This window comes from Ranitomeya variabilis, chromosome 1 (assembly GCF_051348905.1).
Source record: "Ranitomeya variabilis isolate aRanVar5 chromosome 1, aRanVar5.hap1, whole genome shotgun sequence".
NCBI lineage: Eukaryota > Metazoa > Chordata > Amphibia > Anura > Dendrobatidae > Ranitomeya > Ranitomeya variabilis.
The window spans coordinates 924,906,230-924,931,823 of NC_135232.1; the positions used below are offsets into that span (position 1 = coordinate 924,906,230).

At 46.2% G+C, this 25,594-nt stretch overlaps 1 protein-coding gene across 2 annotated transcripts in view; it reads left to right on the plus strand.

Moving 5' to 3' along the window:
- The first annotated feature begins 2,342 nt into the window (after positions 1-2,342).
- PLK4 (polo like kinase 4) overlaps positions 2,343-25,594 on the plus strand; it is a 38,015-nt gene continuing 14,763 nt past the window's right edge. The window contains exons 1-10 of one of the 2 annotated variants that reach the window (XM_077279110.1): positions 2,343-2,888; positions 4,610-4,705; positions 4,831-4,926; positions 5,014-5,128; positions 6,041-7,064; positions 11,074-11,174; positions 15,096-15,403; positions 15,505-15,609; positions 17,347-17,449; positions 18,676-18,825. In XM_077279110.1, the coding sequence (XP_077135225.1) occupies positions 2,859-2,888; positions 4,610-4,705; positions 4,831-4,926; positions 5,014-5,128; positions 6,041-7,064; positions 11,074-11,174; positions 15,096-15,403; positions 15,505-15,609; positions 17,347-17,449; positions 18,676-18,825 (2,128 nt within the window). In that variant the 5' untranslated portion in view covers positions 2,343-2,858. Of the gene's footprint in view, positions 2,889-2,962; positions 3,212-4,609; positions 4,706-4,830; positions 4,927-5,013; positions 5,129-6,040; positions 7,065-11,073; positions 11,175-15,095; positions 15,404-15,504; positions 15,610-17,346; positions 17,450-18,675; positions 18,826-25,594 lie in introns of those variants that run through there. The other variant, XM_077279109.1, reaches the window with a different exon arrangement.

Consider the following 25,594-nt stretch of genomic DNA (forward strand, 5'->3'; position numbering starts at 1 on the left):
AGTTTTTCCTATGTAATAAAATAAACATACAAATTTACTTTTACATGAGATGAAGTCGCAAACCCTATGTTGGATCGATTCAATTTGCCGAGGATTTCTGGTAATATGCAGATAGCAGTAATTACAATTTCTACATTTGTAATTGCCTTGTGGGGAATTATTTTTTAACCTTTTTTAACCAGTTATTGTCTGTTGGCAGAAGGCGATTATGAACTAATAAATCAGCCAAATTATGTGTCCTTTTATAAGCAAATTGTGGACTTACAGAACTTATTCTGCATAAGTCTTGATCTGACTGTAACACATGGCAGTTTTTCCAAATGGCTGCATGGACAATGCTATCAATAGGACTGTTTAAAACGATAGATAATTCTCCGGCCAAAATTAAGGTACCGTCACACTCAGCGACGCTGCGGCGATATAGACAACGAGCCGACCTAAACTAGATCGCTGGAGCGTCGCTGTTTAGGTAGCTGTAGAGACGTCAAACACAGCAACTCCAGAACGATGCAGGAGCGATCCAGTGACGTAACGGCGACTCACTTCTCGTTCTCGCTGGTTGTTAGCTCCATTACATCCATTGTTAGCGTCGTTGCTTTTGATGTCAAACACGACGATACACGCCGACCTGGCGACGAAATAAAGTTCTGGACTTCTAGCTCCGACCAGCGATGGCACAGCGGGATCCAGATCGCTGCTGCGTGTCAAACACAACGAGATTGCTATCCAGGACACTGAAACCTCACGGATTGTTGTTGTTCTCTTTGCAAAGTTGCCGAGTGTGACGGTACCTTTAGTGTCATTATGTCCTTAGGCTATGTTTCCACGGTCAGGAAATGGTCAGGATTTGCTGCAGATTGGACTCCGCAGCGTCCAGATATCACAGCATAGTGGATGTGATTTTATGAAATCCCTTCTCCACTATGTGCGCCCGGCCGCATCCGGTGGCCCTGCGTATCCGGACATGTGGCGCGTCTTTAGCGACCGCAGCAGGTCTGTTCACCTTGCGGCGACGCTCCGTCTCTGCAAGATAAATAACCCGGTCTATGTATAGAATGCGGTGATTCCACGTGTTCAGTGAGCAGATTCAGAATCACCACGCGTACAACAGGGGGCGGCACTTTGGGCGGAGCAGGGTACCTGCTGTGTCCAAAGCACAGAGCTTCCGAACCATGGAAACATGCCCTAACTAACAATGGCTGCTGGCGGAGCAGCATGTCACCAGACCTGTCCAGCAGTGACCTCCAGTTATAAAACACCTCACATTGGAAAGCTGCTTTTCTTTTGGAGGAGGATGATGGACAGATCTGGTCACATGCTCCTCCGCCAGCAGCCATTGTATGAGGAAAGCTGCACTAAGAGCATGTTCACACATCACGTTTTTTTTTTTTCACAAAAAAGCAGCATTTTACTGTGGCAGCAAAATGAACGAGTCCTCTAAGGCTGTGCGCACACGTTCCGGATTTTTCACTTCCAGTTTTTCACGTTCCAGGTTTTTTTTTTTCGGGCATGCACAGTTGCGCTGCCCTTCGAACTTACAGCGCAGGCGCCAGGGACGCTAATGAAGGAAGAGGAGGCGCCCAGAGGCCATGAGTGATGGCTGTGAGGCGTCTGTATTAGGGGGAAAAGACCTGCCCCGTGGTGATTTCAGGGTATGAGGGACACATTTCAAAAACGATTCTTTCAGCAGTGCCAGGGACCCGAAATAAGAGCCACCTTGTCAGAATGAAGCATTAGTGCTGCACAAGGTGGCTCTTTTAGGCTACTTTCACACTAGCGTCGTGCACTGCACGTCGCTATGCGACGTTGCGGCGCACCGACGCTAGCAGTGAAAGCGCCGCACAACGGGGGCAGCGGATGCTGTTTTTCAACGCATCCGCTGCCCCATTGTGAGGTGCGGGGAGGCAGGGGCGGAGTTCCGGCCGCGCATGCGTGGTTGGAAATGCTGGACACGACGCACCAAAAAACGTTACATGCAACGTTTTTGGTGGCGACGGTCCGACACAACAAGGTTGCGACGTGTGGCACAACGGTTGCGACGTGTGGCAATGCGTCGCTAATGCAAGTCAATGGAGAAAAAACGCATCCTGCAAGCACTTTTGCAGGATGCGTTTTTTCTACAAAACGACGCATAGCGACATGCAGTGCACGACGCTAGTGTGAAAGAGGCCTACAAATTCCCGAGGGGGGGTGACAAGTTCCCTTTAAGTGGTTTTCACCCATTCTAAGAACTGGGAAAAAAAGGTGCTACATGGCGCTGAGCCACAGGCGGCAGGGACCAGGACCCGGAGTGCCAGGACTCTGCCCACACACATGCACATGCGGGGAGAGGCCGCTAGGGGGCCCCTGTCTGGCGGAGCAGTGTCGGGCCCTGGCGGTTTTCTGCTTTCCTCTGCGGCCCGGCACTGTATAGCCGTGTGCACACATAACCTAAGGAGAAAGCGGCCGCCCCTGTAATGCACGCTGCAGACCAGGCGTCACACACAGACCGAGCCACCAGTGCTCACATCACGGGGAGACAGTGGCCGTCCGTGCAGCCCCACCCGGGACACTACGAGGACCCGTACGGCCTCGCACACGGGCACGGTCACCGCATTGCTGGAAGCAGCGGCGGAAAACAAACTTTTCCCATAAAACTTTATTAAAAACAGACACGGAGCTCCTCACAACCGCGGGCACTGCAGCGCGGCGCTTCCTCTGACGTCACCTCCGTCGCGTCACGTGACTATAACGGGCGGAATATTCAAACAACAACTTTTAGTCACGGAAATGGACCCGAGAGCCCCAGCCTTCCCCGCCGACATCCCCCGGTCACCGCCACAGTCCCGGCTCCGGCAGTGAGACAGCGAGGATGAGCCATGGCGAGCAGCATTGGCGGGAGGATAGAGGTAGGCGCTGCCAGGGCTCCGGGCCTCCCCGGTTGCTATGGTGGCAGGGAGCCGTAGTTACTGTGGCGTCCCCGGGGGCTGTCATGTTGTGCAGCTGTTGTCATGTTGTGCTGCTGTCGGTTGGGGCAGCGGGAACAGCACCGGGATGTAGTGCCGAGTCCTGTCACTAGTGTCTGCGCACTGCTGCTGGCAACATGCTGGAGAGGGTCCTCACCTTCCTCTTCCCCAACCTCACCTCCAGGGAGCCGTCCCCAGAGGGAGGCCGTGGCCAGCAGGACGGAGGGGGCTGCAAACCTCTGCTCCAGGGGGAGAACAGCATCGAGGTAACTGGGGCTCCCCCTGTACTCTGGGATCAGACTGCGGATCTGGGGGCTCCCCCTGTACTCTGGGATCAGGCTGCAGATCTGGGGGCTCCCCCTGTACTCTGGGCTCAGGCTGCGGATCTGGGGGCTCCCCCTGTACTCTGGGCTCAGGCTGCGGATCTGGGGGCTCCCCCTGTACTCTGGGCTCAGGCTGCGGATCTGGGGGCTCCCCCTGTACTCTGGGCTCAGGCTGCGGATCTGGGGGCTCCCCCTGTACTCTGGGCTCAGGCTGCGGATCTGGGGGCTCCCCCTGTACGCTGGGCTCAGGCTGCGGATCTGGGGGCAACCCCTGTACTCTGGGCTCAGGCTGCGGATCTGGGGGCTCCCCCTGTACTCTGGGCTCAGGCTGCGGATCTGGGGGCTCCCCCTGTACTCTGGGCTCAGGCTGCGGATCTGGGGGCTCCCCCTGTACTCTGGGCTCAGGCTGCGGATCTGGGGGCTCCCCCTGTACTCTGGGCTCAGGCTGCGGATCTGGGGGCTCCCCCTGTACTCTGGGCTCAGGCTGCGGATCTGGGGGCTCCCCCTGTACGCTGGGCTCAGGCTGCGGATCTGGGGGCAACCCCTGTACTCTGGGATCAGGCTGCGGATCTGGGGGCTCCCCCTGTACTCTGGGATCAGGCTGCGGATCTGGGGGCTCCCCCTGTACTCTGGGATCAGGCTGCGGATCTGGGGGCTCCCCCTGTACTCTGGGATCAGGCTGCGGATCTGGGGGCCCCCCCTGTACTCTGGGATCAGGCTGCGGATCTGGGGGATCCCCCTGTACTCTGGGATCAGGCTGCGGATCTGGGGGATCCCCCTGTACTCTGGGATCAGGCTGCGGATCTGGGGGATCCCCCTGTACTCTGGGATCAGGCTGCGGATCTGGGGGATCCCCCTGTACAATGGGATCAGGCTGCGGATCTGGGGGATCCCCCTGTACAATGGGATCAGGCTGCGGATTTGGGGGCTCCCCCTGTACACTGGGATCAGGCTGCGGATCTGGGGGCTCCCCCTGTACACTGGGATCAGGCTGCGGATCTGGGGGCTCCCCCTGTACACTGGGATCAGGCTGCGGATCTGGGGGCTCCCCCCTGTACACTGGGATTAGGCTTCCCCTGTACAATGGGATCAGGCTGCAGATCTGGGGGCTCCCCCTGTACACTGGGACCAGCCTGTGGCTGCAGATTAGTGGGGGCTTCACAGTTATACCCCACTGCTCTTCGACCTGCCGTAACACTAGGACACCCTGGAAACGTATGCTGTGATGGCAGCACGTCCAGAGATCGATTATCCTTGTAGACACTCTGACTGATCGTTACCTGCTGGCAGCTATAGCCCCTTCACTGGGTGATTGATCCTTTTTATCTTTTTATTTTCAAGGACTTCAAGGTCCTCAACCTCCTGGGAAAAGGCTCCTTTGCCTGCGTATACAGGGCACAGTCCATAAATACCGGCATCGAGGTTGCAATCAAAATGGTAAGTCCCATGTAAATTTGCATAATATTGCATGTGTTTTGAGTTTGACACTCCTTAATTATATCAGTTTAATATGATTTGTGCCCTACATTTAATGTGATGTCCTTTTTTGTTCCGTACCTTAGATAGATAAAAAGGCCATGCAGAGGGTTGGCATGGTGCAGAGGGTGCGCAATGAGGTGGAGATCCACTGCCAGCTAAAACATCCGTCTATTTTGGAGGTATGAGAGTTTATGGCTTGGAGTCATTGTGATTTTACAAACATCTTTTTAGAAAATTTCATCCACATTTTCTTTCCCCGTTTTTAGCTTTACAACTATTTTGAGGACAGCAATTATGTTTACCTGATACTTGAGATGTGTCACAATGGAGAGATGAACAGATATTTAAAGAATAGAAAGAAGCCATTTGCTGAGAAAGAAGGTGAGTGTAACGTGTTACGTGATGTTCTGTTATAGGCTTTATAAATGATGATTTGTTTAATACACCTATAGGGTGTAACATGTAATGCACCATGGCAAAAACCACATGGACCCAGTTATGGTCAATAGGGTCTGTGGGGCGCTGCTGATGGCTGGCATTCAGGGGCACAGTGCTACACTTATATGTCAGAAATACCTGGCACAGATGTGAACAGGGTCCTGTAAAAGACTTCATTTTGGAAAGTCTTGTGCTTATGCATTAAAGCACCACTTCAGTGGACTGGTTTTTTTTATATCCCGCCTCAGTGCTGCTTTAAATGTAAGTTCCCCACCCCTGGTCATATACTCTCATGAGCGTAGCTTCTGGAGGGCCGGGAAGTCAGAAGCTACGTCACAAGCTCTCAATGCAAGTCTATGAGAGCCAGAACGAAGCTCTTATAGACTAACATTGATTAGTGACCTCCGGCGCGCTCCATAAAACATTGGTAGGTCACAAACGGCAGGAGATGGAGTGGCGGCGAAAAATTTCCTTTATGAAAGATGATAGTGCACAAATACCATCTTTACCCTTTCATTAGGATTATGTTTGATCACTGGATCCACCTCCAATCACCAGAACTCTGGTCCCCAAACCCTGCATCAGAGGAGGTGGAATTAGCACTGTAGCTTCATTCATTGTCTATGGCACTGATCAAGAGAGAGCCAAGTACAGCACTCCACTGTCTCCGTCAGTCCCATAGACCGCAAATGGAGCAGTTCCCTAAGTCTAGTTATTGATGGTGCCCCTAGTGATCACCTATCGTGTGGATCCTGATTTGTGAGTTGCAGTAGTGTTTGATCTTACTACACCTAGTAAACACAGTGGAAGCCTTGGCCTTATACATTTCTTACATGGTGTCTTCTTCTTCCACAGCACGTCATTTCATGGAGCAGATAGTGAAGGGGATGCTGTATCTCCATTCTCATGGCATTCTGCACCGGGATCTCACCCTTTCCAACCTCCTTCTCTCCAGTGATATGAACATTAAGATTGCAGACTTTGGATTGGCAGCTCAGTTGAAATTGCCCAATGAGAAGCACTTCACAATGTGCGGCACACCGAACTACATTGCTCCTGAAATAGCCACCAGGAGCGCTCATGGCCTTGAATCCGATGTGTGGTCTTTGGGTTGCATGTTGTATACTTTTCTTGTGGGAAGACCTCCTTTTGACACTGATACTGTGAAGAACACTTTGAATAAGATCGTTTTGGCTGACTATGAGATGCCCAATTTTGTATCAAGGGAAGCTAAGGAACTGATTTTTCATCTCCTGCGCAAAAACCCTGCAGATCGGTTAAGTCTCTCATCTGTGCTGGACCACCCATTCATGACAGGGTATTCTTCTTCCACCTGCGATGATATAGGAGCTGTTGAAGACTCCATTGACAGTGGCCATGCTACCATTTCTACTGGATTTACTGGTTCTTCTGGGGTTAGTGTTAGTGGGCGCTTACAGGAGAAAAGGATTTTATCAGGACCTTCACTTCCCAGCAAACTGAATGTCTTTCAGTTCAAGGATAGACAACCAAATGATGTCTTGACGATGGATGGTGGAAGCTTTCACAATTGTCAAAGAGAGGAAAATGACTCTTCTGACAAGAGGGGGAGGAAGGCAGTTGCCAGTGAGGACAGGCCACATTCTCGTTACCTCCGGAGGGCTCATTCTTCTGACAGGACAGGGGCCTCTCGTAGCCAAACACACAGTAAAGCAAACAGCTACGTGGACAGATGTCACTCTGTGGAGACATTGAATAAAGCCGGTCAGCTGAGTGGGTACCGGACCTCCGCATCTTCTCCTGCCAACAGTTATGGCGATATCCCCCAGATGTTTACAGAAAAAGCTGCCCACGGCTCTTTGGATAGACTTGCCTCTCCCCCAGTGAAGGAGAAAAGTCCGTAAGTAAAGTCTATTTATTTCTTTTTATTCTTCTATGCAACACATCCCAATCTACAGCTTTTCATAGGTTTATACATAGTGCAATTACAATAATGGTCATATTTCTAAGTTGGCAGAAACTTTCCTCCCTCCATATCTCATTGGTCAAGAGGATATATTTTTTGGACAGTAATCCCTGTAAATACAGTTGCCTTAGGCAGGATTAGACAAGTGTAATTGGGTCAAATCTTGGTACCCATGTTGGAGCCAAGTGTGTAGTATAGTGACCTAAATGAGCAGCATTGAAGGGAACTTGTCAGCAAGTCTTTGTACCCCAAATTGATATTATCTATGTTTTAGGACGTGGTAATGCAGAATAAATCCATACCTTTGCTTCATTAATCCTTGATTCTGTTGTTGGGAAATCCCTATTCCAATTTTAATACTAATGAGACACAATTTCAGGGGGCTTAGCCCTATACCTACAACTCTCCAGCCCCTCGCGCTTTCTCCACCTGCCGTTTGCCTTCTGTCACTGACTGAGGGGTCACACTTCTATGTCACATGCTTCCCTGCCCGAGACCTCGCCAAAGCCCTGTCATTCTGAGTGGTGGCGCATGTGTTGTAAGGTCCTGATGATGTGGCGGTAGCTCATCTATTGGCCTGACCATACTCCAACCCCAGGAATGACAGCGCTTACGTGTCACCTCTTGTGGGTTAGCAGGCAACAAAGAAGAGTGACCTGTAAGGCGGGTGAAATAGTGACGAGGCCGGAAAGCTATGTGTAGGGCTAAGCCCTTGGCACTTGTGGGTCATTAGTATAAAAATTGGACAAGGGGTTTCTGTGCCACCGAAACAAAGATTGATAAAGCAAAGGTTTGAAAATATTCTGCATTACGGCAACCTAACATAGATTATATCAGTTTAAAGTACAAATATCTGCCAACATGTTCCCTTTAGGGTATGTGCCTACGTAAGAATTTCTTGCTGAAAATTCCCGAAGAAAACCGGACATTTTCTGCAAGAAAACCGCATGCGTTCTTTTCGCGTTTTTACTGCGTTTTTTTCACGTTTTTTTTCCAGAGCTTTCCCAATGCATTGTATAGCGGGAAAAACGCGAAAAAACTCGCAAAATTAATGAACATGCTGCGTTTTTTACCGTGATGTGTTTTTTCGCGGAAAAAAAACGCATCATGTGCACAAAAATTGCAGAGTGCATTCTAAATGATAGGATGCATATGTATGCGTTTTTATAGCGAAAAAACGTGGAAAAACCGCAACGTGTGCACACAGCCTTTAAACCTAGTCTGGGTTAGTAATTTAAAAATGGCAGAAAAAAGTCTCCACGTTTTTTGAGATGCCGTAATTACGAACATTGTTTAAAAATGTATGGCATTTATTTATTTATTTATTTTTTAACAAGTGTTATAAAATTGCAGAACAAAAAGGTGTTTGACAGATCATCTGTCAGATAACTTTACAAATGGCACCGTGAAGTATATTTGCTGCGTAGTGATAGTCAATCAATGTTCGTCAGTCCTTCAGAAGGAATAACTGCTAGGTGATAAAGCCCTACTGTATATGGAGCCTCTTCCATTCCATGGTGCTTGTTGTGGGTCTTGTACTGGGCACCACACAGGTGGTGGCGTCCCCAGTGGGCAGCTAGTGGGCATCTCCTGCAGATGGCTGATGCAGCCCGGGGGATAGCGGTAATGCTCCGGGTGTGTGCATGGTATAAATCCACATCTCGTTTAGATTTCCAGTTTCATGACAGCAGCATGACTGTATGGTGCTCCGCCGGTTTGGAAAGGTAAATTATCCATAGGAGAATATTTAGGATGCTATTCCAGTCTCATTGCCTGTTGTATTTTGTTTCTGTCTTTAAACAGAAAATCTAGTTGTGTTCTACTGTAATCGAAGTGCAATTATAATGTGCATGAAGCATTGTAATGTGTTGTGGGGGTCCCTATAGGTCCTGTACCCAATATGTCTGACATCAAGAAACTGAACTATTGCGGATGTTTCCAGTGTTCAATGTGTCTTAGTTTCCAAAGTCTTGAGTCTTCTCTTGGCATCACTTGGCATAGATGCGATTTCACCATAGACTATATTGGCAATGGGGAACGCTGCAGAACTTGCTCTAGAAGGGTGGCGATCTGGTCCTAACTTGAAGCATGCCCTCAGCTCTCCATATACAGGTCCTTCTCAAAAAATTAGCATATAGTGTTAAATTTCATTATTTACCATAATGTAATGATTACAATTAAACTTTCATATATTATAGATTCATTATCCACCAACTGAAATTTGTCAGGTCTTTTATTGTTTTAATACTGATGATTTTGGCCTACAACGCCTGATAACCCAAAAAACCTGTCTCAATAAATTAGCATATCAAGAAAAGGTTCTCTAAACGACCTATTACCCTAATCTTCTGAATCAACTAATTAACTCTAAACACATGCAAAAGATACCTGAGGCTTTTAAAAACTCCCTGCCTGGTTCATTACTCAAAACCCCCATCATGGGTAAGACTAGCGACCTGACAGATGTCAAGAAGGCCATCATTGACACCCTCAAGCAAGAGGGTAAGACCCAGAAAGAAATTTCTCAACAAATAGGCTGTTCCCAGAGTGCTGTATCAAGGCACCTCAATGGTAAGTCTGTTGGAAGGAAACAATGTGGCAGAAAACGCTGTACAACGAGAAGAGGTGACCGGACCCTGAGGAAGATTGTGGAGAAGGACCGATTCCAGACCTTGGGGAACCTGAGGAAGCAGTGGACTGAGTCTGGTGTGGAAACATCCAGAGCCACCGTGCACAGGCGTGTGCAGGAAATGGGCTACAGGTGCTGCATTCCCCAGGTAAAGCCACTTTTGAACCATAAACAGCGGCAGAAGCGCCTGACCTGGGCTACAGAGAAGCAGCACTGGACTGTTGCTAAGTGGTCCCAAGTACTTTTTTCTGATGAAAGCAAATTTTGCATGTCATTCGGAAATCAAGGTGCCAGAGTCTGGAGGAAGACTGGGGAGAAGGAAATGCCAAAATGCCTGAAGTCCAGTGTCAAGTACCCAGTCAGTGATGGTGTGGGGTGCCATGTCAGCTGCTGGTGTTGGTCCACTGTGTTTCATCAAGGGCAGGGTCAATGCAGCTAGCTATCAGGAGATTTTGGAGCACTTCATGCTTCCTGGCACCTGCTCACAGTGCCAAAACCACTGGTAAATGGTTTACTGACCATGGTATTACTGTGCTCAATTGGCCTGCCAACTCTCCTGACCTGAACCCCATAGAGAATCTGTGGGATATTGTGAAGAGAAAGTTGAGAGACGCAAGACCCAACACTCTGGATGAGCTTAAGGCCGCTATTGAAGCATCCTGGGCCTCCATAACATCTCAGCAGTGTCACAGGCTGATTGCCTCCATGCCACGCCGCATTGAAGCAGTCATTTCTGCCAAAGGATTCCCGACCAAGTATTGAGTGCATAACTGAACATTATTATTTGATGGTTTTTTTTGTTTGTTATTAAAAAACACTTTTATTTGATTGGATGGTTGAAATATGCTAATTTATTGAGACAGGTTTTTTGGGTTATCAGGAGTTGTAGGCCAAAATCATCAGTATTAAAACAATAAAAGACCTGACAAATTTCAGTTGGTGGATAATGAATCTATAATATATGAAAGTTTAATTGTAATCATTACATTATGGTAAATAATGAAATTTAACACTATATGCTAATTTTTTGAGAAGGACCTGTAGAGGTCACCTAAAACTGATATTGGGCAATCATTTGAGCACCTCTCTTGTCAATTTAATAAAAGTAACATGGTCAGTTTCAAACTTGCTTAGTTGAGCCACCTGGTCCACAGGTTCTCCCTGGCATCTCGATGGGCGCTCTGCTGTGTCCCTGAGGTTCTGATTTCAGGCACAGAGAACAATAGACTGTACGTTAGATACTTGGACCTTGTATTGCTATATGACTCTCTTCTTCATTTTTTTTAACATTGCTTTTTTTATTTTTGTTTTAAGGTCTGAATTTTTCTGTCCTCCAAAACTCTCAGGTGTCCGGTCTGATGAAAGGGGCCAAGCTGAAACTGTGCAGCAATGGTTTGGAGCCATGCAATTAAATGGTAGGTGTCCATTGTGGTATCATGGATGATTGCTCTCAGCGGGAGAAACAAATAAGAATATTTTAGTTCGGATTCCTTTCCATTGTGGTCTGAGCCAGAATTTTCTGAATAATGCCGAGTTGGAAGCTACAGTCCTCTGACAGTTAAGGTACCGTTACACTAAACGACTTACCAACGATCACGACCAGCGATATGACCTGGCCGTGATCGTTGGTAAGTCGTTGTGTGGTTGCTGGGGAGCTGTCACACAGACAGCTCTCTCCAGCGACCAACGATCAGGGGAACGACTTCGGCATCGTTGAAACTGTCTTCAACGATGCCGAAGTCCCCCTGCAGCACCCGGGTAACCAGGGTAAACATCGGGTTACTAAGTGCAGGGCCGCGCATAGTAACCCAATATTTACCCTGGTTACCATTGTAAAAGTAAAAAAAAAACACTACATACTCACATTCTGATGTCTGTCACGTCCCCCGGCGTCCACAGGGTTACGCGCTGCTGCTCAGAGCTTCCTGCACTAACTGAATGTGTCAACGCCGGCAGCAGCGGTGACGTCACCGCTGTGCTCTGCTTTATGGCCGGCCGGCAGTCAGTCCGTGCGGGAAGCCGCCGGCGGGGGACGTGACAGACATCAGAAGGTGAGTATGTAGTGTTTTTTTTTTTTTTTTTACTTTTACAATGGTAACCAGGGTAAATATCGGGTTACTATGCGCGGCCCTGCACTTAGTAACCCGATATTTACCCTGGTTACAAGTGAACACATCGCCGGATCGGCGTCACACACGCCAATCCAGCGATGACAGCGGGTGATCAGCGACGAAATAAAGTTCTGGACTTCTAGCTCCGACCAGCGATATCACAGCGGGATCCAGATCGCTGCTGCGTGTCAAACACAACGAGATCGCTATCCAGGACGCTGCAACGTCACGGATCGTTGTCGTTCTCGTTGTAAAGTCGCTTAGTGTGAAGGTACCTTTACTGTGTCTTATCCTTAAAGTTTTAACCACTAAACCACCTGCAGTGTATACAATATGCATGGTTCACTATTGGGTATCCCCCAGCTTGTGGTGTGACTTAGTGACACATTTCAATTCTTATAAGGGGCTTTATCATATTGTATGCTGGCATTTTGCTAAAATGCGGCACTTATTGAAGAAGAATTCATTTTTATTATTATGTTATAGCATACCTTCTACAATGCCATGGAAACTTAAAGGGAATCTGCCAGCAGGTTTTTGTTACCTCATCTTAGAGCATAGAAAGAAACAAAAGCACCAGAAAGCCAATATTTAAAAAGTCAAAGCTTTATTGAAATCACATATATAAAACACATAAGGTTGAGGAGGTAATGACAGTCACAAGCCAGATTGTGGGACCGCAGATCGAAAAGGTACCAAACAAGCAAATTAGCATAATATATATTGCTCAAAAGTGCATGTGCAACCAAATGTTCCCATATAGAGTAATGCAAAAGATTACAGGGTGCAGTGGTTCTCACACAGTCAGTTTTTAGATTCTGCAATGAAGCAGAGCTGAGAAAGCTAACCCCGCCCACACCAGGCTCTCAGTGTAAAATGTCTGTATACAGTGAGCTGCCTATCACAGGAGGGGGTGTGTCCCACGAGCATGCAGGTGCTGCTGTGTCCCAGCAATGATGAGGTGATAAAACAATCATTGCTAGTAAACACAACCAAGGAGCTTGGTATTTACCACACCAAGCCATGCATATATGTGGCATGATGATGAATCCGGGCACAGGCATTATGCCCATGCCCTCCGCAGCAGGACCCAGCTGTTATATACAGGGTGAATGGCTGGGTGAGGGCTTATTTTTTTGCTCCCTAAGCTGACGTTTTTATTGATGCCATTATTTGATAGATAGTGTTTTGATTGCTTTTTATTGCAGTGTTGCTGGTGCTTATGTAATTCTGGCATTTCAATTTTTTCTCTTGTGACGCTGCTTACTGCTCAAATTGTATTATATTAATTTATATCTGACATTTCTGAATACAGCAATACCAAATGTTATTTTTTTTACATTTTTATTTTCAATGTTGCAAAAGGGGGTGGGGTGTGATTTGAACTTTTTTGTTGTTTTTTTTCATATGTTTTTAACATATTTAAATAAAAAAAAAAAAACTTTTTTTTTAAAACTTTAATTGCCTTAGACTTGAAGCTGCAATTGCTCAAGTGCAACAGCACTGGGCCGGCGTTCACAGGAGTATCATAATGACAAGCACGTGGGTCGTCAGTAGAACCCCGGCTGTCATGGCAATCCATCAGCGCTCCGCGATCACGTCACAGGCGCACTCTTGGGAGTGTGGAATGACACATGCCCCTCTCAGCTCGTGTTAAATCCTGCGTTCAGAGATTGACAGCAGGATATAACAGGTTAACAGCTGCGGGCAGATCACCGCACCACCTGCAGCTGTGAAAGGCACATGGTGGCTGATTAAATCAGCCATCATTTGTTAGGAAAGGTGCGGGCTCAGCAAGTGAGCCCGCATCAAAATCAGGGACACAAGATGTGACATAAATATGTCATATGTCCTGAAGGAGTGAGAGAGAAAGAGAACGCTCACCCTATAAATCTATTGGCACCAATGCAGCACAGGGTGCAGATTGGTTACTATGGCATCCAGAAGCCGAACAGTGCCCTTCATTTCTCTCATATACCTCCTTCTATCATTTGCCAATTGTATAATTCAGATGGCACTCACCGTATATGGATCGGGCTCAACCCCTGAGCATGCTCCATACACTACACGTCATGTAAATCACTTTATGAAGCCGTTAGTAAACACAGGTAGCTGTTATGTTGTATACCGTTACTCTTCCCTGGCCTCCTCCCCTTATCTTAGTAGGCCATGCTGTTAAAGGGGCTGTCAACTACTAGTACAACACCTCCTTGGTCAAAATGTTTGGCCCCCATAAAATAATAAAGCCTATACTCTCCTCCTGTGCTGGTGCCGTTCCCGCAGTGTCATTACTCGCAGTCTGGGGCTCCTGTTCGGTTGTTGTGACATGTGACCCCAGCGGCCAATCAGTGCTGGCGTCACTGTCCCTCCCTTTGGACAAATTGAACATGAAGAGGAAGTCCGGGCTGCAGCTGCTCTCTCACTTCCTCTTTCTGCTCTATTCGACAGGAGGCGGGGACAGTGACGCCGGTGCTGATTGGGCACTGATTGGGCGCTGGGGTCACATGTCACAACAGCATGGGAGCCCTGGTAGACAGAGTGCCTACACTGGGGGAATGGCACCAGCACGGAAGGGGGAGTATGGGCTTTATTATTTTATGGGGCCAAACATGAGGTATGAGAAGAAGTTGTCCAGGTAGTGGACAACTTCTTTAATATTGGCTTTTACATATTTTTGGGTTATAGACTTAGGCTATATTCACACATTCAGTGTTTGTAACCCAAAACCGGGAGTGGGTGATAAATCCAGAAGTGGTGACGTGTTTCTATTCTACCTTTCCTCTGACTGTTCCTTTCCTGGTTTTGGATTACAGATACTGATGTTAAATCCTGACTAAACACTGAACGTGGCCTTGACTGGACTATTCCTGTAATCCTTTTCCTGGCATATTTGGTCATGCTTCACCCACTTCTGTATTAATATTGTGTCTCAAGAGCACAGAAAATTCTTTAAAATGTTTTGGCTAAAAGTCTGACCCAAGCATAGCCAGAGGTGGGGTTCTTGACTTACATTTGTGTTTGGGCTGCCATACCCGGGTTAACTGCAGGTCCCCATTATGTGAAGCCCTTGTTTCAGGTCTGGAGGCCGTTAGTGGTGTAAATGCGCCCTTAGGTTACATTCACATCTGTGTTGGGGGCTCTGGTAGTTAAAAAAAATAACAACTTGGGCAATGTTTCTGGACAAAATCTAAAATTTTTCATACTAATATTTATTTTTCTTTTTAGGTCAAATGCAAAAATCCCAGGATGTGAGCAATAGAAGCGACTCGGCAGCAAATTATTATGGCCACGTAGCCGCACAGCCTGAAGCTCTCTTGTACAACTGGAACGAGGTGAAGAAGAATGTCGCCGACTCTTCCCTTTGTGGGGCACAGAAAGGAATGAGGAAATTTCCGGTATTGGAAGAAAATCCACCAAATATTAAGTCAAAGATGCCTCAGCAAGCTGCGAGCTATCGCTCCTTGAGGAGCATCATTTCTCCACTTAATTCAGAAAGATTGAAGCCAATCAGGCAGAAAACCAAGAATGCCGTGGTATGTGCCCGTAGCTGGTACTCTGCCTTAGTTCTGTGGTGTGGGGACTTGGATCCCTCTCTACCAGCTCATGTCTGTGATACGCGAATCTTCTTTGGCAGGTGAGCATTTTGGATACCGGAGAAGTTTGCATGGAATTTTTGAAAGAACAAAACTCCCAGGAACGAGTGAGAGAAGTCCTCCGCATATCCTGTGATGGAATTTTGGTAGGTATTTTCTATATATCTAAATATCTGTGGGGCAATATCAACTACCCTATGGTCAAATAGAATACCAACACGAATATTAATATTAAAAGGACTTTCCAGGTTCAGGATATTCATCGACTACACGCTTCTGCTCTGTCAATAGAGTAGCAGCTATGCTAGGAATTTTAAGACTGCTCCATTGAAGTGAATGGGTCCAAACTGCACTTCCCAGCTCAGCTGTTAGCACATGGGTAGTATGCAGGTAAACAGCAGAAGAGGCTGCAGAGCTCTGAGTGCCGTGGTCCATTCATGCAGACCAGTGTGGAAGGGGGTAGATTGGGATGTGTTATTTTTTTAAGGGGAGTGTGTTGACTCAATCTGACAGTATACACTAGGCACATGGCCTTATAATGGAGATGGCCCCTATTTATATTACACCTTTAGTGTTGTAATCACTGCAACTTCTACAGAAACTGATGTTTAAAGGGAATCTTTCAGGAACGTTTGCCCTAGGCTAGCAGAGGTAGCAGTGTAAAACTTTTCCTTGGATACCTATTTTGCCTTTATTTAATGCTCTGTAGTGCAGAAAGTTGCAATTTATACTCAAAACCTCGCTGGTTCACTTTCAATTTGCAGCTTCACTTTGCTTCTCCTTGCTGGTGCCACCCTTTGTTACTTGATTGTCAGTGGAAAGCAAAGGTGACGTCTTGCAGCAAAGCCTTTGTTAGCGGTCATTGGGTAGTGGAGAGTGGCACTGGCGGGAAGAAACAAAAAAGAGCTACGGCCACCACTGGATTTGGATATTGCTAACTTGTTCCTTTTAATCAAGTTTGCTGATTAGGACTCTTGGGTTTTCTGTGGCTCAGGGCACTCAGGGTTTTGCAGCATGCCTCACCTCTTTATGTAACTCTGTGGTTCAGGGCACTGTTCTGCCCAGTGGTTTTGCAGCATGCCCCACCACTTTATGTAACTCTGTGGTTCAGGGCACTGTTCTGCCCAGTGGTTTTGCAGCATGCCCCACCACTTTATGTAACTCTGTGGTTCAGGGCACTGTTCTGTCCAGTGGTTTTGCAGCATGCCCCACCTCTTTATGTAACTCTGTGGTTCAGGGCACTGTTCTGCCCAGTGGTTTTGCAGCATGCCCCACCACTTTATGTAACTCTGTGGTTCAGGGCACTGTTCTGTCCAGTGGTTTTGCAGCATGCCCCACCTCTTTATGTAACTCTGTGGTTCAGGGCACTGTTCTACCAAGTGGTTTTGCAGCATGCCCCACCTCTTTATGTAACTCTGTGGTTCAGGGCACTGTTCTACCAAGTGGTTTTGCAGCATGCCCCACCTCTTTATGTAACTCTGTGGTTCAGGGCACTGTTCTGCCCAGTGGTTTTGCAGCATGCCCCACCACTTTATGTAACTCTGTGGTTCAGGGCACTGTTCTGCCCAGTGGTTTTGCAGCATGCCCCACCACTTTATGTAACTCTGTGGTTCAGGGCACTGTTCTGCCCAGTGGTTTTGCAGCATGCCCCACCTCTTTATGTAACTCTGTGGTTCAGGGCACTGTTCTGCCCAGTGGTTTTGCAGCATGCCCCACCACTTTATGTAACTCTGTGGTTCAGGGCACTGTTCTGCCCAGTGGTTTTGCAGCATGCCCCACCTCTTTATGTAACTCTGTGGTTCAGGGCACTGTTCTGCCCAGTGGTTTTGCAGCATGCCCCACCTCTTTATGTAACTAACTGACTTTTTACTTTCTTTTCTCAGGTTTATATTTATCTTCCAAATGAAGGCAAGGGGTTTCCTTTGGTTGATCGTCCTCCATCTCCACCTGAAAACATGTTAAGTTATGCTTTTGACAGTTTGCCAGGTAATGGATCTCTCTGGTATTATCTCTAAGCCATTTTTAAAGGGAACCTGTCACCTGTTTTATACCTTTTAAAAGCCATGCCCAGCATTGTTTACATGCTTTTAAAAATCACGTTATACCCTCATAGGTGCCCCTGCATCCCTCCAAAAAAAGTGTTTTAATCATGTCCAGTGGGCAAATCCAGATTTTGCTCAGTGCTGCCCTAGTCCCTTCAAATGCCACCTCTTCTGTCTTGATGGAAGTGGATTACGTGTCCTACGCCATCAACACAGGGTTAAGTCCTGCGCCTGTTTAGTGGAATCAGAGACCCACTGCACAGGCCTAATTGAACAGCCAGGAAACTGGTGACGTAGAAGAGAAGCCTCTGGAGTCTCTGACTCTACTGCGGAGGCGCGAGACTTCCAGCACTTGTGTGAATAATCTAGGAGTCATCTTCCACTTAGACGAAGATAGAAGAGGCGGCATCTAAAGGGATTGGGGCAGCGCTGAGTGCAATCTGGATTTGCCCATCGGACCGGGCAATTTGTATGCAGCGAGACATGAATAAAACACTTTTTCAGAGGCACGTAGCCACACCTGTGAGAGTATTAAGGTTTTGTAGGAATCCTGTTTACAGATGATGGGCAAATTTTTAGAAAGTTTAAAACTGGTGACTGGTTCCCTTTAACATTCTGCATCATGATAATCAGAACAAATTCTTATAACCTATTGTAATCTTAGTAATATACAATTTGTAGTACTATTTGCTGTACAAAATCAAAAATTATATTGATAAAAACCGTGCAACATCTGTGGTGTTACAGCTCAAATTCTATAATTTCTGTGGAGCTGAACTGCAGTACCATGGAAAAGTGTGATACTGCCATGATTTCCTAATCCTCAATAGCCTCCAGAAAATGTTGTGTGTCTGCCTCTGATCCCTTCTGAGTCGGGGGTATGCACCTACCAGGATGCTGCGCGATCATCCGGTATCGTGAACGTGTCTTTGCTGAATGAATGCTATCGATGCACGATACCTACAGATAGTGGTCAACTCTTAAGGCTGAAGTAGTGGTGTCAGACATCCACTTTAAATGTAATTGCTCCTATGTTTTACTAAATTAAAATTGATAATGCTGTTTGTTTTTTTTAAAAAAAATCTTGATGCTATAAGGAATGATACTTGATCAGGCTGATGGCTTACTTATTACCAACATTATGTTCATGTTTTATTCTTTTTCATATAGAAAAGTACTGGAAAAAATACCAGTATGCATCAAAGTTCATCCAACTTGTAAGGTCCAAGACGCCAAAAGTTACCTACTACACTAGATACGCAAAATGTATGTTAATGGAGAACTACCCCAATGCTGATGTTGAGGTCTGCTTCTACGATGGTAAGTCCGACGTTCCAACACACTAGTCAGATCAGAGGAATAATACATCTCCTTATTTAATATTCCAGCTCAGGCTTCTATTACTTGTCTTGTAAAATTTCAGAATAGATTGCAGTTTTTATTAGATATGCTGGATTAAAGGAATTTCCTAATAATGTGCAGGGTGATGCTCTCATTACTTTACCCAGAACAATTGCTGTAACTTCTAAATGAGATTGTTGACCGTACTCGCATATGGACCGTACATAATAAATGGTTCATAATAAGTGAGATTGCAAAGAACCTCAGCGACGTGAAGCCTCCTCGCCCGTCGGTCGTTTCCACCACGACATAGACCTGCTGCCGCCATCTGGTAGTTTGTGTGGTGCTCGCATTTCTCTCCTGCCGAAATCCTTCTTCATTTGTTAACTATGTACAGATACAGCTTAGAGGAGCGTGTTTTCATTGTCAAAGCTTATTGGAAAACAGAATCCTTAAAGAGGTGCCAAAGTGAGTTTCTAAAGAAATTTGGAGGTTGAAATCTGCCATCCAAACCGTATATTCTGCCATCGGTGAATAAGCCAGAACGTGCAGGAACATTATTAGATGGGCATGAAGGAGAACGATGTGAAACGGCTATTTCCGGCAGCTCCATGTAAATCATTGCACATCCTATCCCAGCAAGCAGGCATGTTGTATTCCACATGTCAACGAGCAGCCAAGAAAGTCGTGTTCACCTGTACAGAGTCACTCTTGTTCAGGAATTGAATAGGCCCGATCAAGTGAAAAGAACTAGTTATTGCCAGATTTTTTTTTCTTTGGGGCCATTTTGAGGGGTTTGAGTGTATAGTAACAAGCCACGAACATTACAGGCACTACGAGAGAACATACAGTGATAAATTCAGGCTATGACCCCAGAAGCCCTGTGGAATACATTGAACAATATGGACCAGCATGTGCAGGCGTGCTTGTATGCAAACGGTGGACATTTTGAACACCTGCTTTAAAGCATCAGTTTCTCATGAATCAAGGTATGTGTAGTCCAGATGTCAGGACAATGGATCATCTTTTAGAAGTTACAGCAATTTCCCCCAGTAAAAAAGTGAGGGAATAACCCTGTGTAAGGCTACAAAGAAGAATGAATGATCATTCCCATTTGAGTTAGTTCCATCAAGGTGCATGACTGATGAAGATGAATTTATGAGTAAAATACAAAGGGAGACTGAAGGAGCAAAATTTTTGAGGCCCGCTGTGCACATGCTAACCTTTAAGATAACCTGTCACCTCAGAAAATGCCATTTACTTGCAGATATAGGGTTAGTCTGCAGGTAGAGTTTCAATTTTGCACAGCTACCCGGAGAAAATCAACCTATTTCCTCCTGTGAGCCGCCAGCTTTTAGTCATAGTGGTATGCACTTGATCGGCTATGGTCAACGCTCACTATACTGTGGCTCTATGCATGCCCGATCACCTTGATTGACAGCCTGCTGTACAGCGCATGTCTCCACAGCGAGCTGTCCCTAATACTGCCTAGGTATGCTTACAGACCCAGTCTTGTGAGCTTTGACTGTTGTCGCTCCATGTTTGCACCTTTGACTGAAAGCTGGCAGCTCCCAGGAGGAAATAAGCTCATTTTCTCCCAGTAGCTGCACTTTCAGTAAGGTGGCCGGGCAACATTGTAATGCTACTTGTCTACTGATTTAAAGTTATCGCTTTCCAAGATGACCGGTTTACTTTTAAGCAGGTAAAAGACGAATTGTTATATATGATGTCTGCTGTATCTCTGTGTATAGGGTATATTAAAGAAGCATACAGCATTCACATATGTAGAGAAAATAACCAGCTTGCCCTTCCACTGAGTGCATGGATCCAGGCTCCCCTTTAATGGCAATCCAAAAGATGGCAGGCAATCCAGCACATTGGGGGAAAAACAAGCTTTTATTTGAAATACTGAAACATACCCGACATGGCAAGATCAGAGACAGGAAAAACTTCCCACAAAAAGCTGCTATTGTTCGCGTTATGAAGCGATTTTCTTAGGCCGGGGTCACACTTGCGAGTGTGATGTGAGAAACTCGCACGAGGGGTCAGCTGCATAGCTATACATGCAGCCACACGTTCCGGTCCCGAGTGCCGGTGGCAGTACCGGGTATTGATGCGAGAGACTCGCATCACACTTACAATTGTGACCCCGGCCTTACTTCTAACCTATGAACAAAGGGAAATCCTAACATGATGAAGACTTTCTACAAACTAACGCCTCTCCACCCGCCTGACAAAGAAAATGCAATTATGTGAGAGCTAGTGATGAGCGAGTATACTCGTTGCTCGGGTTTTCCCGAGCACCCTCAGGTGGTCTCCCGAGTATTTTGGTGTGCTCGGAGATTTAGCTTTTGACGACGCAGCATGATTTATGGCTGCTAGCCAACCTGAGTACATGTGGGGGTTGCCTGGTTGCTAGGGAATCCCCACAGGTATTCAAGCTGTCTAGCAGCCGTAAATCATGCAGCTGCGGCAACGAAGACTAAATACAAATACTCGGAGACCACCCGAGCATGCTCTGGAAAACCCAAGCAATGAGTATACACGCTCATCACTAGTTAGAGCTCATTAAGATCATCAAAAAGCCTCAAAAGGCATTCAATTTTAATATAAAAAAATAAAATAAAATGACATTCCCTTCTCAAGTTAGTAATGCAAGATTAAATCATTTTTTCTCTGTCGCCCATGACGGCACCACGGAGAGAGGGGATCCGCCCACCAAGGACAGGAAACCTACAGATAAAAAGGGCGGTACCACTCTCCCGCATCAGTTGGTTTCCTGTCCTTGATGGTAGACCTACAGACTTACCAGAAGGAAGATCGTCGTGGGATTCCGGGGCCAATCAGTCCGACTCAGGCAGCTGGGGTCCCTCTGCCTCGGCTGGTATGGTCACCCGAAGCGCCACCGCTGGGGCTAGTGGGCCTCTAGGGTGTGCGGGGGAGGTGACATGGAGACGCGTTGGGTTATGCAGCCACGCACAAGGTATATCGTGGGTCTACCATTTCACATTTTTGTCTTGGGCCCCAACTCTGGCTTATAAGTCCTAGTGGTTTTGTACCCAGTTCCAACTTCTGTTGATTCATTCTTTACAACAGGGCTTAGCTGAGCTTTGCTTGAATTGGCTGAGTAAATTAGCAGTTCTTCGGTATGGAACAGTTTTTCTCAACCTATAAAGGGACATACTACTGTCCTGGGAGCAGAAAATACCAAGAGGTGGAAGGAAAAAATCCTTACCAATTCCACATGTGATAATCGGGCTGGTTTCCTTGATTAACATCCAGTAGACAGATTCTCGTCCCATAAGTCTATTGTACTATGGTTACCAGGGACAGCATGTCTGCCTTTGGCACCTTGTGGCGAATCAGCACCTCTCTGGTGGGAAGAATCCTGTTTTTCTCTAGCCATAGAGTATGGCTACTCCCTCCATGGCTGATAACACTGACAAGCTTGCCTTTTAGGATATGTATGTGTGTGTAATGTCAGTAAAATAGGAGCGATGATCCACGTTTCCCTTTCAGCGTTTCTAATGAGAGGCCATCTCTGGTAATGTTAGGAAATATTACCTGCCGGATTGTGTATTCCTTAGTTGCAATAATATCCAACCCTTGTTTGGGGTTTAGACACCTAAGGATTCGGAATAGACGTGATCTCCTGGATGAGTAATGTGTGTACATCCTAATGCTCTGCCATTATCCATGTACTAACGGTTATTGGTTTGATCTTCCCGCAGTCCAGGACCGGAGGCTAGTGGCACGCGCGGGGTGAGAGCGCGCCCTTATGACGCAAGCAGACGCCGCGGTGCATGACTGGGTAATCCAGTCTGAACAGGCACATGTTGCTTCTCCAAGTCCCCTCCTCGTGGAAATATAGAGCAGGTGGTCGGGGGCCGGTACTCTGAGCCCTAATATGTGGAAATGGTCAAAAGGCTGGTCACCCAGACTTCTCTGGTGCATCTCCTCAGAATGTTAGCCATAATATTGATTGTGAATGTTTCCAGGAGTGGAGAAGACCATATAGGAACCACCAAACTGCTGGGGGGGGGGAGAACCTGGAGGAACTTCCTTTCAGGTTCCAAGTTAGAAGAGGGAGTTTCCAATAACAGCTGTCTTAGAGTTTCTGCAAGGAATTGGAACAGGGGCTAGCCACAAATACTTTGAAAGTTCAAGTCTTGGCTTTAAGGGCCCTGTACAATTACGACCCGGCTGGGTATCGGAAAGCGTTGGCCAGGTCTAGACCCATCCCCTCTCGGTTTACTCCTCCTTGGAATTTAAACTTGGATCTTATATCCCTATCCAAACCTCCTTTTGAACCCCGGTCAGAGGCTTCTCTGGGAATCTGTCCCTTAAAACATCACTTTATGAATCGGTGGGTTTCCAGGTTAATCAGGGCAGCAGGTAGTTCGAGGCCACTTCCAGTAAAAGTTCCCTTCAATGGGATTTATTTTTGGTCCTTAAAACCCTGTCTAAACCGCCCTTCAAACCCTTAGAGGATATCCCATTAAAACTCCTATCCCTCAAAACATCCCTGCTCGTCGCCCTCTCATCTGCTCGTAGAATAAGCGACATACAGGCACTATCTTCTAACCCTCCACTGTTTTTAGAGGATAGTGTTACTCTCAAAATAGATCCTGCATACCTCCCGAAGGTGGCATCCCGGTTCCACCGAACTTAAGAGATAGATATCTCTTCCCTCCTTTTGTCTTAACCCTAAAAATAGGGAGGAGGAATCATTGCATACACTAGATGTCAGGAGATGCTTCACGTAGTACTTAGAAGCCACCAGAGAGAGTAGGGAGGATGCCTCTCTTTTTGTGTGCTTTCAGGATCCCTGGAAGGGGAAAAAAGCCTCCAAAGCTACTCTGGCGAGATGGATCACAGATGCTATCAGCCTATCATACTCATCAAATGGAATGTCTATTTCCGGGGAGGTCAAGGCTCACTCAACGAGAGCAGTGGCAGCTTCTTGGGCGAGAAGGCCGGAGCTTCGATTTACCAGATATGTAGAGCTGCTACTTGGTCATCACCTTCCACATTCTATAGGCACTATAGATTGGACCTTATCTCCTCTTCGGACCTTACTTTTGGTAAAGGGTTCTGGAAGCGGTGGTCCCTCCCTGAATGTACAAATCTATGAAATCTCTCCGTGGTGCCGTCATGGGCGACAGAGAAAAATATAGTTCTTACCGATAACGTTATTTCTCTGAGCCCATGACGGCACCCGTACATTCCCTCCCTTCACTCATGGGTGTGCACGTTAATATAGTGCCATAGTTTATTTTATGATGGGTCACGCGGTATCTCAATTAAGTTAAGTAATATTGAAACTAATAAGCTGTTCCATAGTCTCCAATTGTTCTCTAGTAAACAACTGATGCGGCAGAGTGGTACCGCCTTTTTATCTGTAGGTTTCCTGTCCTTGGTGGGCGGATCCCCTCTCTCCGTGGTGCCGTCATGGGCTCAGAGAAATAACGTTATCGGTAAGAACTATATTTTTTTTTCATTTAATCCCTGTGGATATGATGTATTTGTATCCACATATATAAATGCAAAACAATTTAAAAATCTTACCTATGTTAAGAAATTGTCTGGAAATATTATTTAGCGGTTCGTGTCACCCAAGACATTCCACAGTTAGACTCCCTGTGGGGGAAGTGATTGGGGCCCAAGAGGAACTGCTCAGAGAATGACCAATATTGTAAGGAAAGAGATCTCATTTGTAGTAGCCTATCCAAATATAAACGCTGGATGTGGGATAGGGCAACATATACAGTAACAAATCGCATAGTGATCTGCTAAATAAATGTAGAAAAATGGATAAAAAAAAAACCTATTCATAAGCCGGTGTATATACAACGTATAGCCAGGGCGAAATGATCATTAATTAATACTTGCCGATGGTATATAGTGACGGACAGCTGAATCAAATTGTATCTAATGCTTGTCTTTTTTTCCGCAAGGAAATCTCCAATACTATCAAAACTTTTATCTCCTAGTTTGGTTACATGAAAACCATAGAAGAGAACCTGGCTTACGGCAGCGGGTTTTCATAAATGCGGTAATGACTAATGCATATCGTGCAAATATGCTAAAAAGAACCTATGATGTTTTCTTGATTACTTTAAATTAATTTTTTTTAATTTTCAGTTTGTATTATTTTAATTGCAGTACCATATTGTATCCAATGTACAGAATACACACCTTCTCATTTAAAGATTTTTCTGTATTTTCGGGACTATAAAAACTGTAAATTCACACTAAAGGCATCAAAACTATGAATTAACACGTGGAATTATATACTTAACAAAAAAGTGTGAAACAACTGAAAATATGTCTTATATTCTATGACTGCTTTGCACACTCTTGGCATTCTCTTGATGAGCTTCAAGAGGTAGTCACTGGGAATGGTTGTCACTTCACAGGTGTGCCTTGTCAGGTTTAATAAGTGGGATTTCTTGCCTTATAAATGGGGTTGGGACCATCAGTTGTGTTGTGCAGAAGTCTGGTAGATACACAGCTGATAGTCCTACTGAATAGACTCTTAGAATTTGTATTATGGCAAGAAAAAAGGATCTAAGTAAAGAAAAACAAGTGGCCATCATTACTTTAAGAAATGAAGGTCAGTCAGTCTGAAAAATTGGGAAAATTTTGAAAGTGTCCCCAAGTGCAGTTGCAAAAACCATCAAGCGCTACAAAGAAACTGGCTCACATGAGGACCGCCCCAGGAAAGGAAGACCAAGAGTCACCTCTG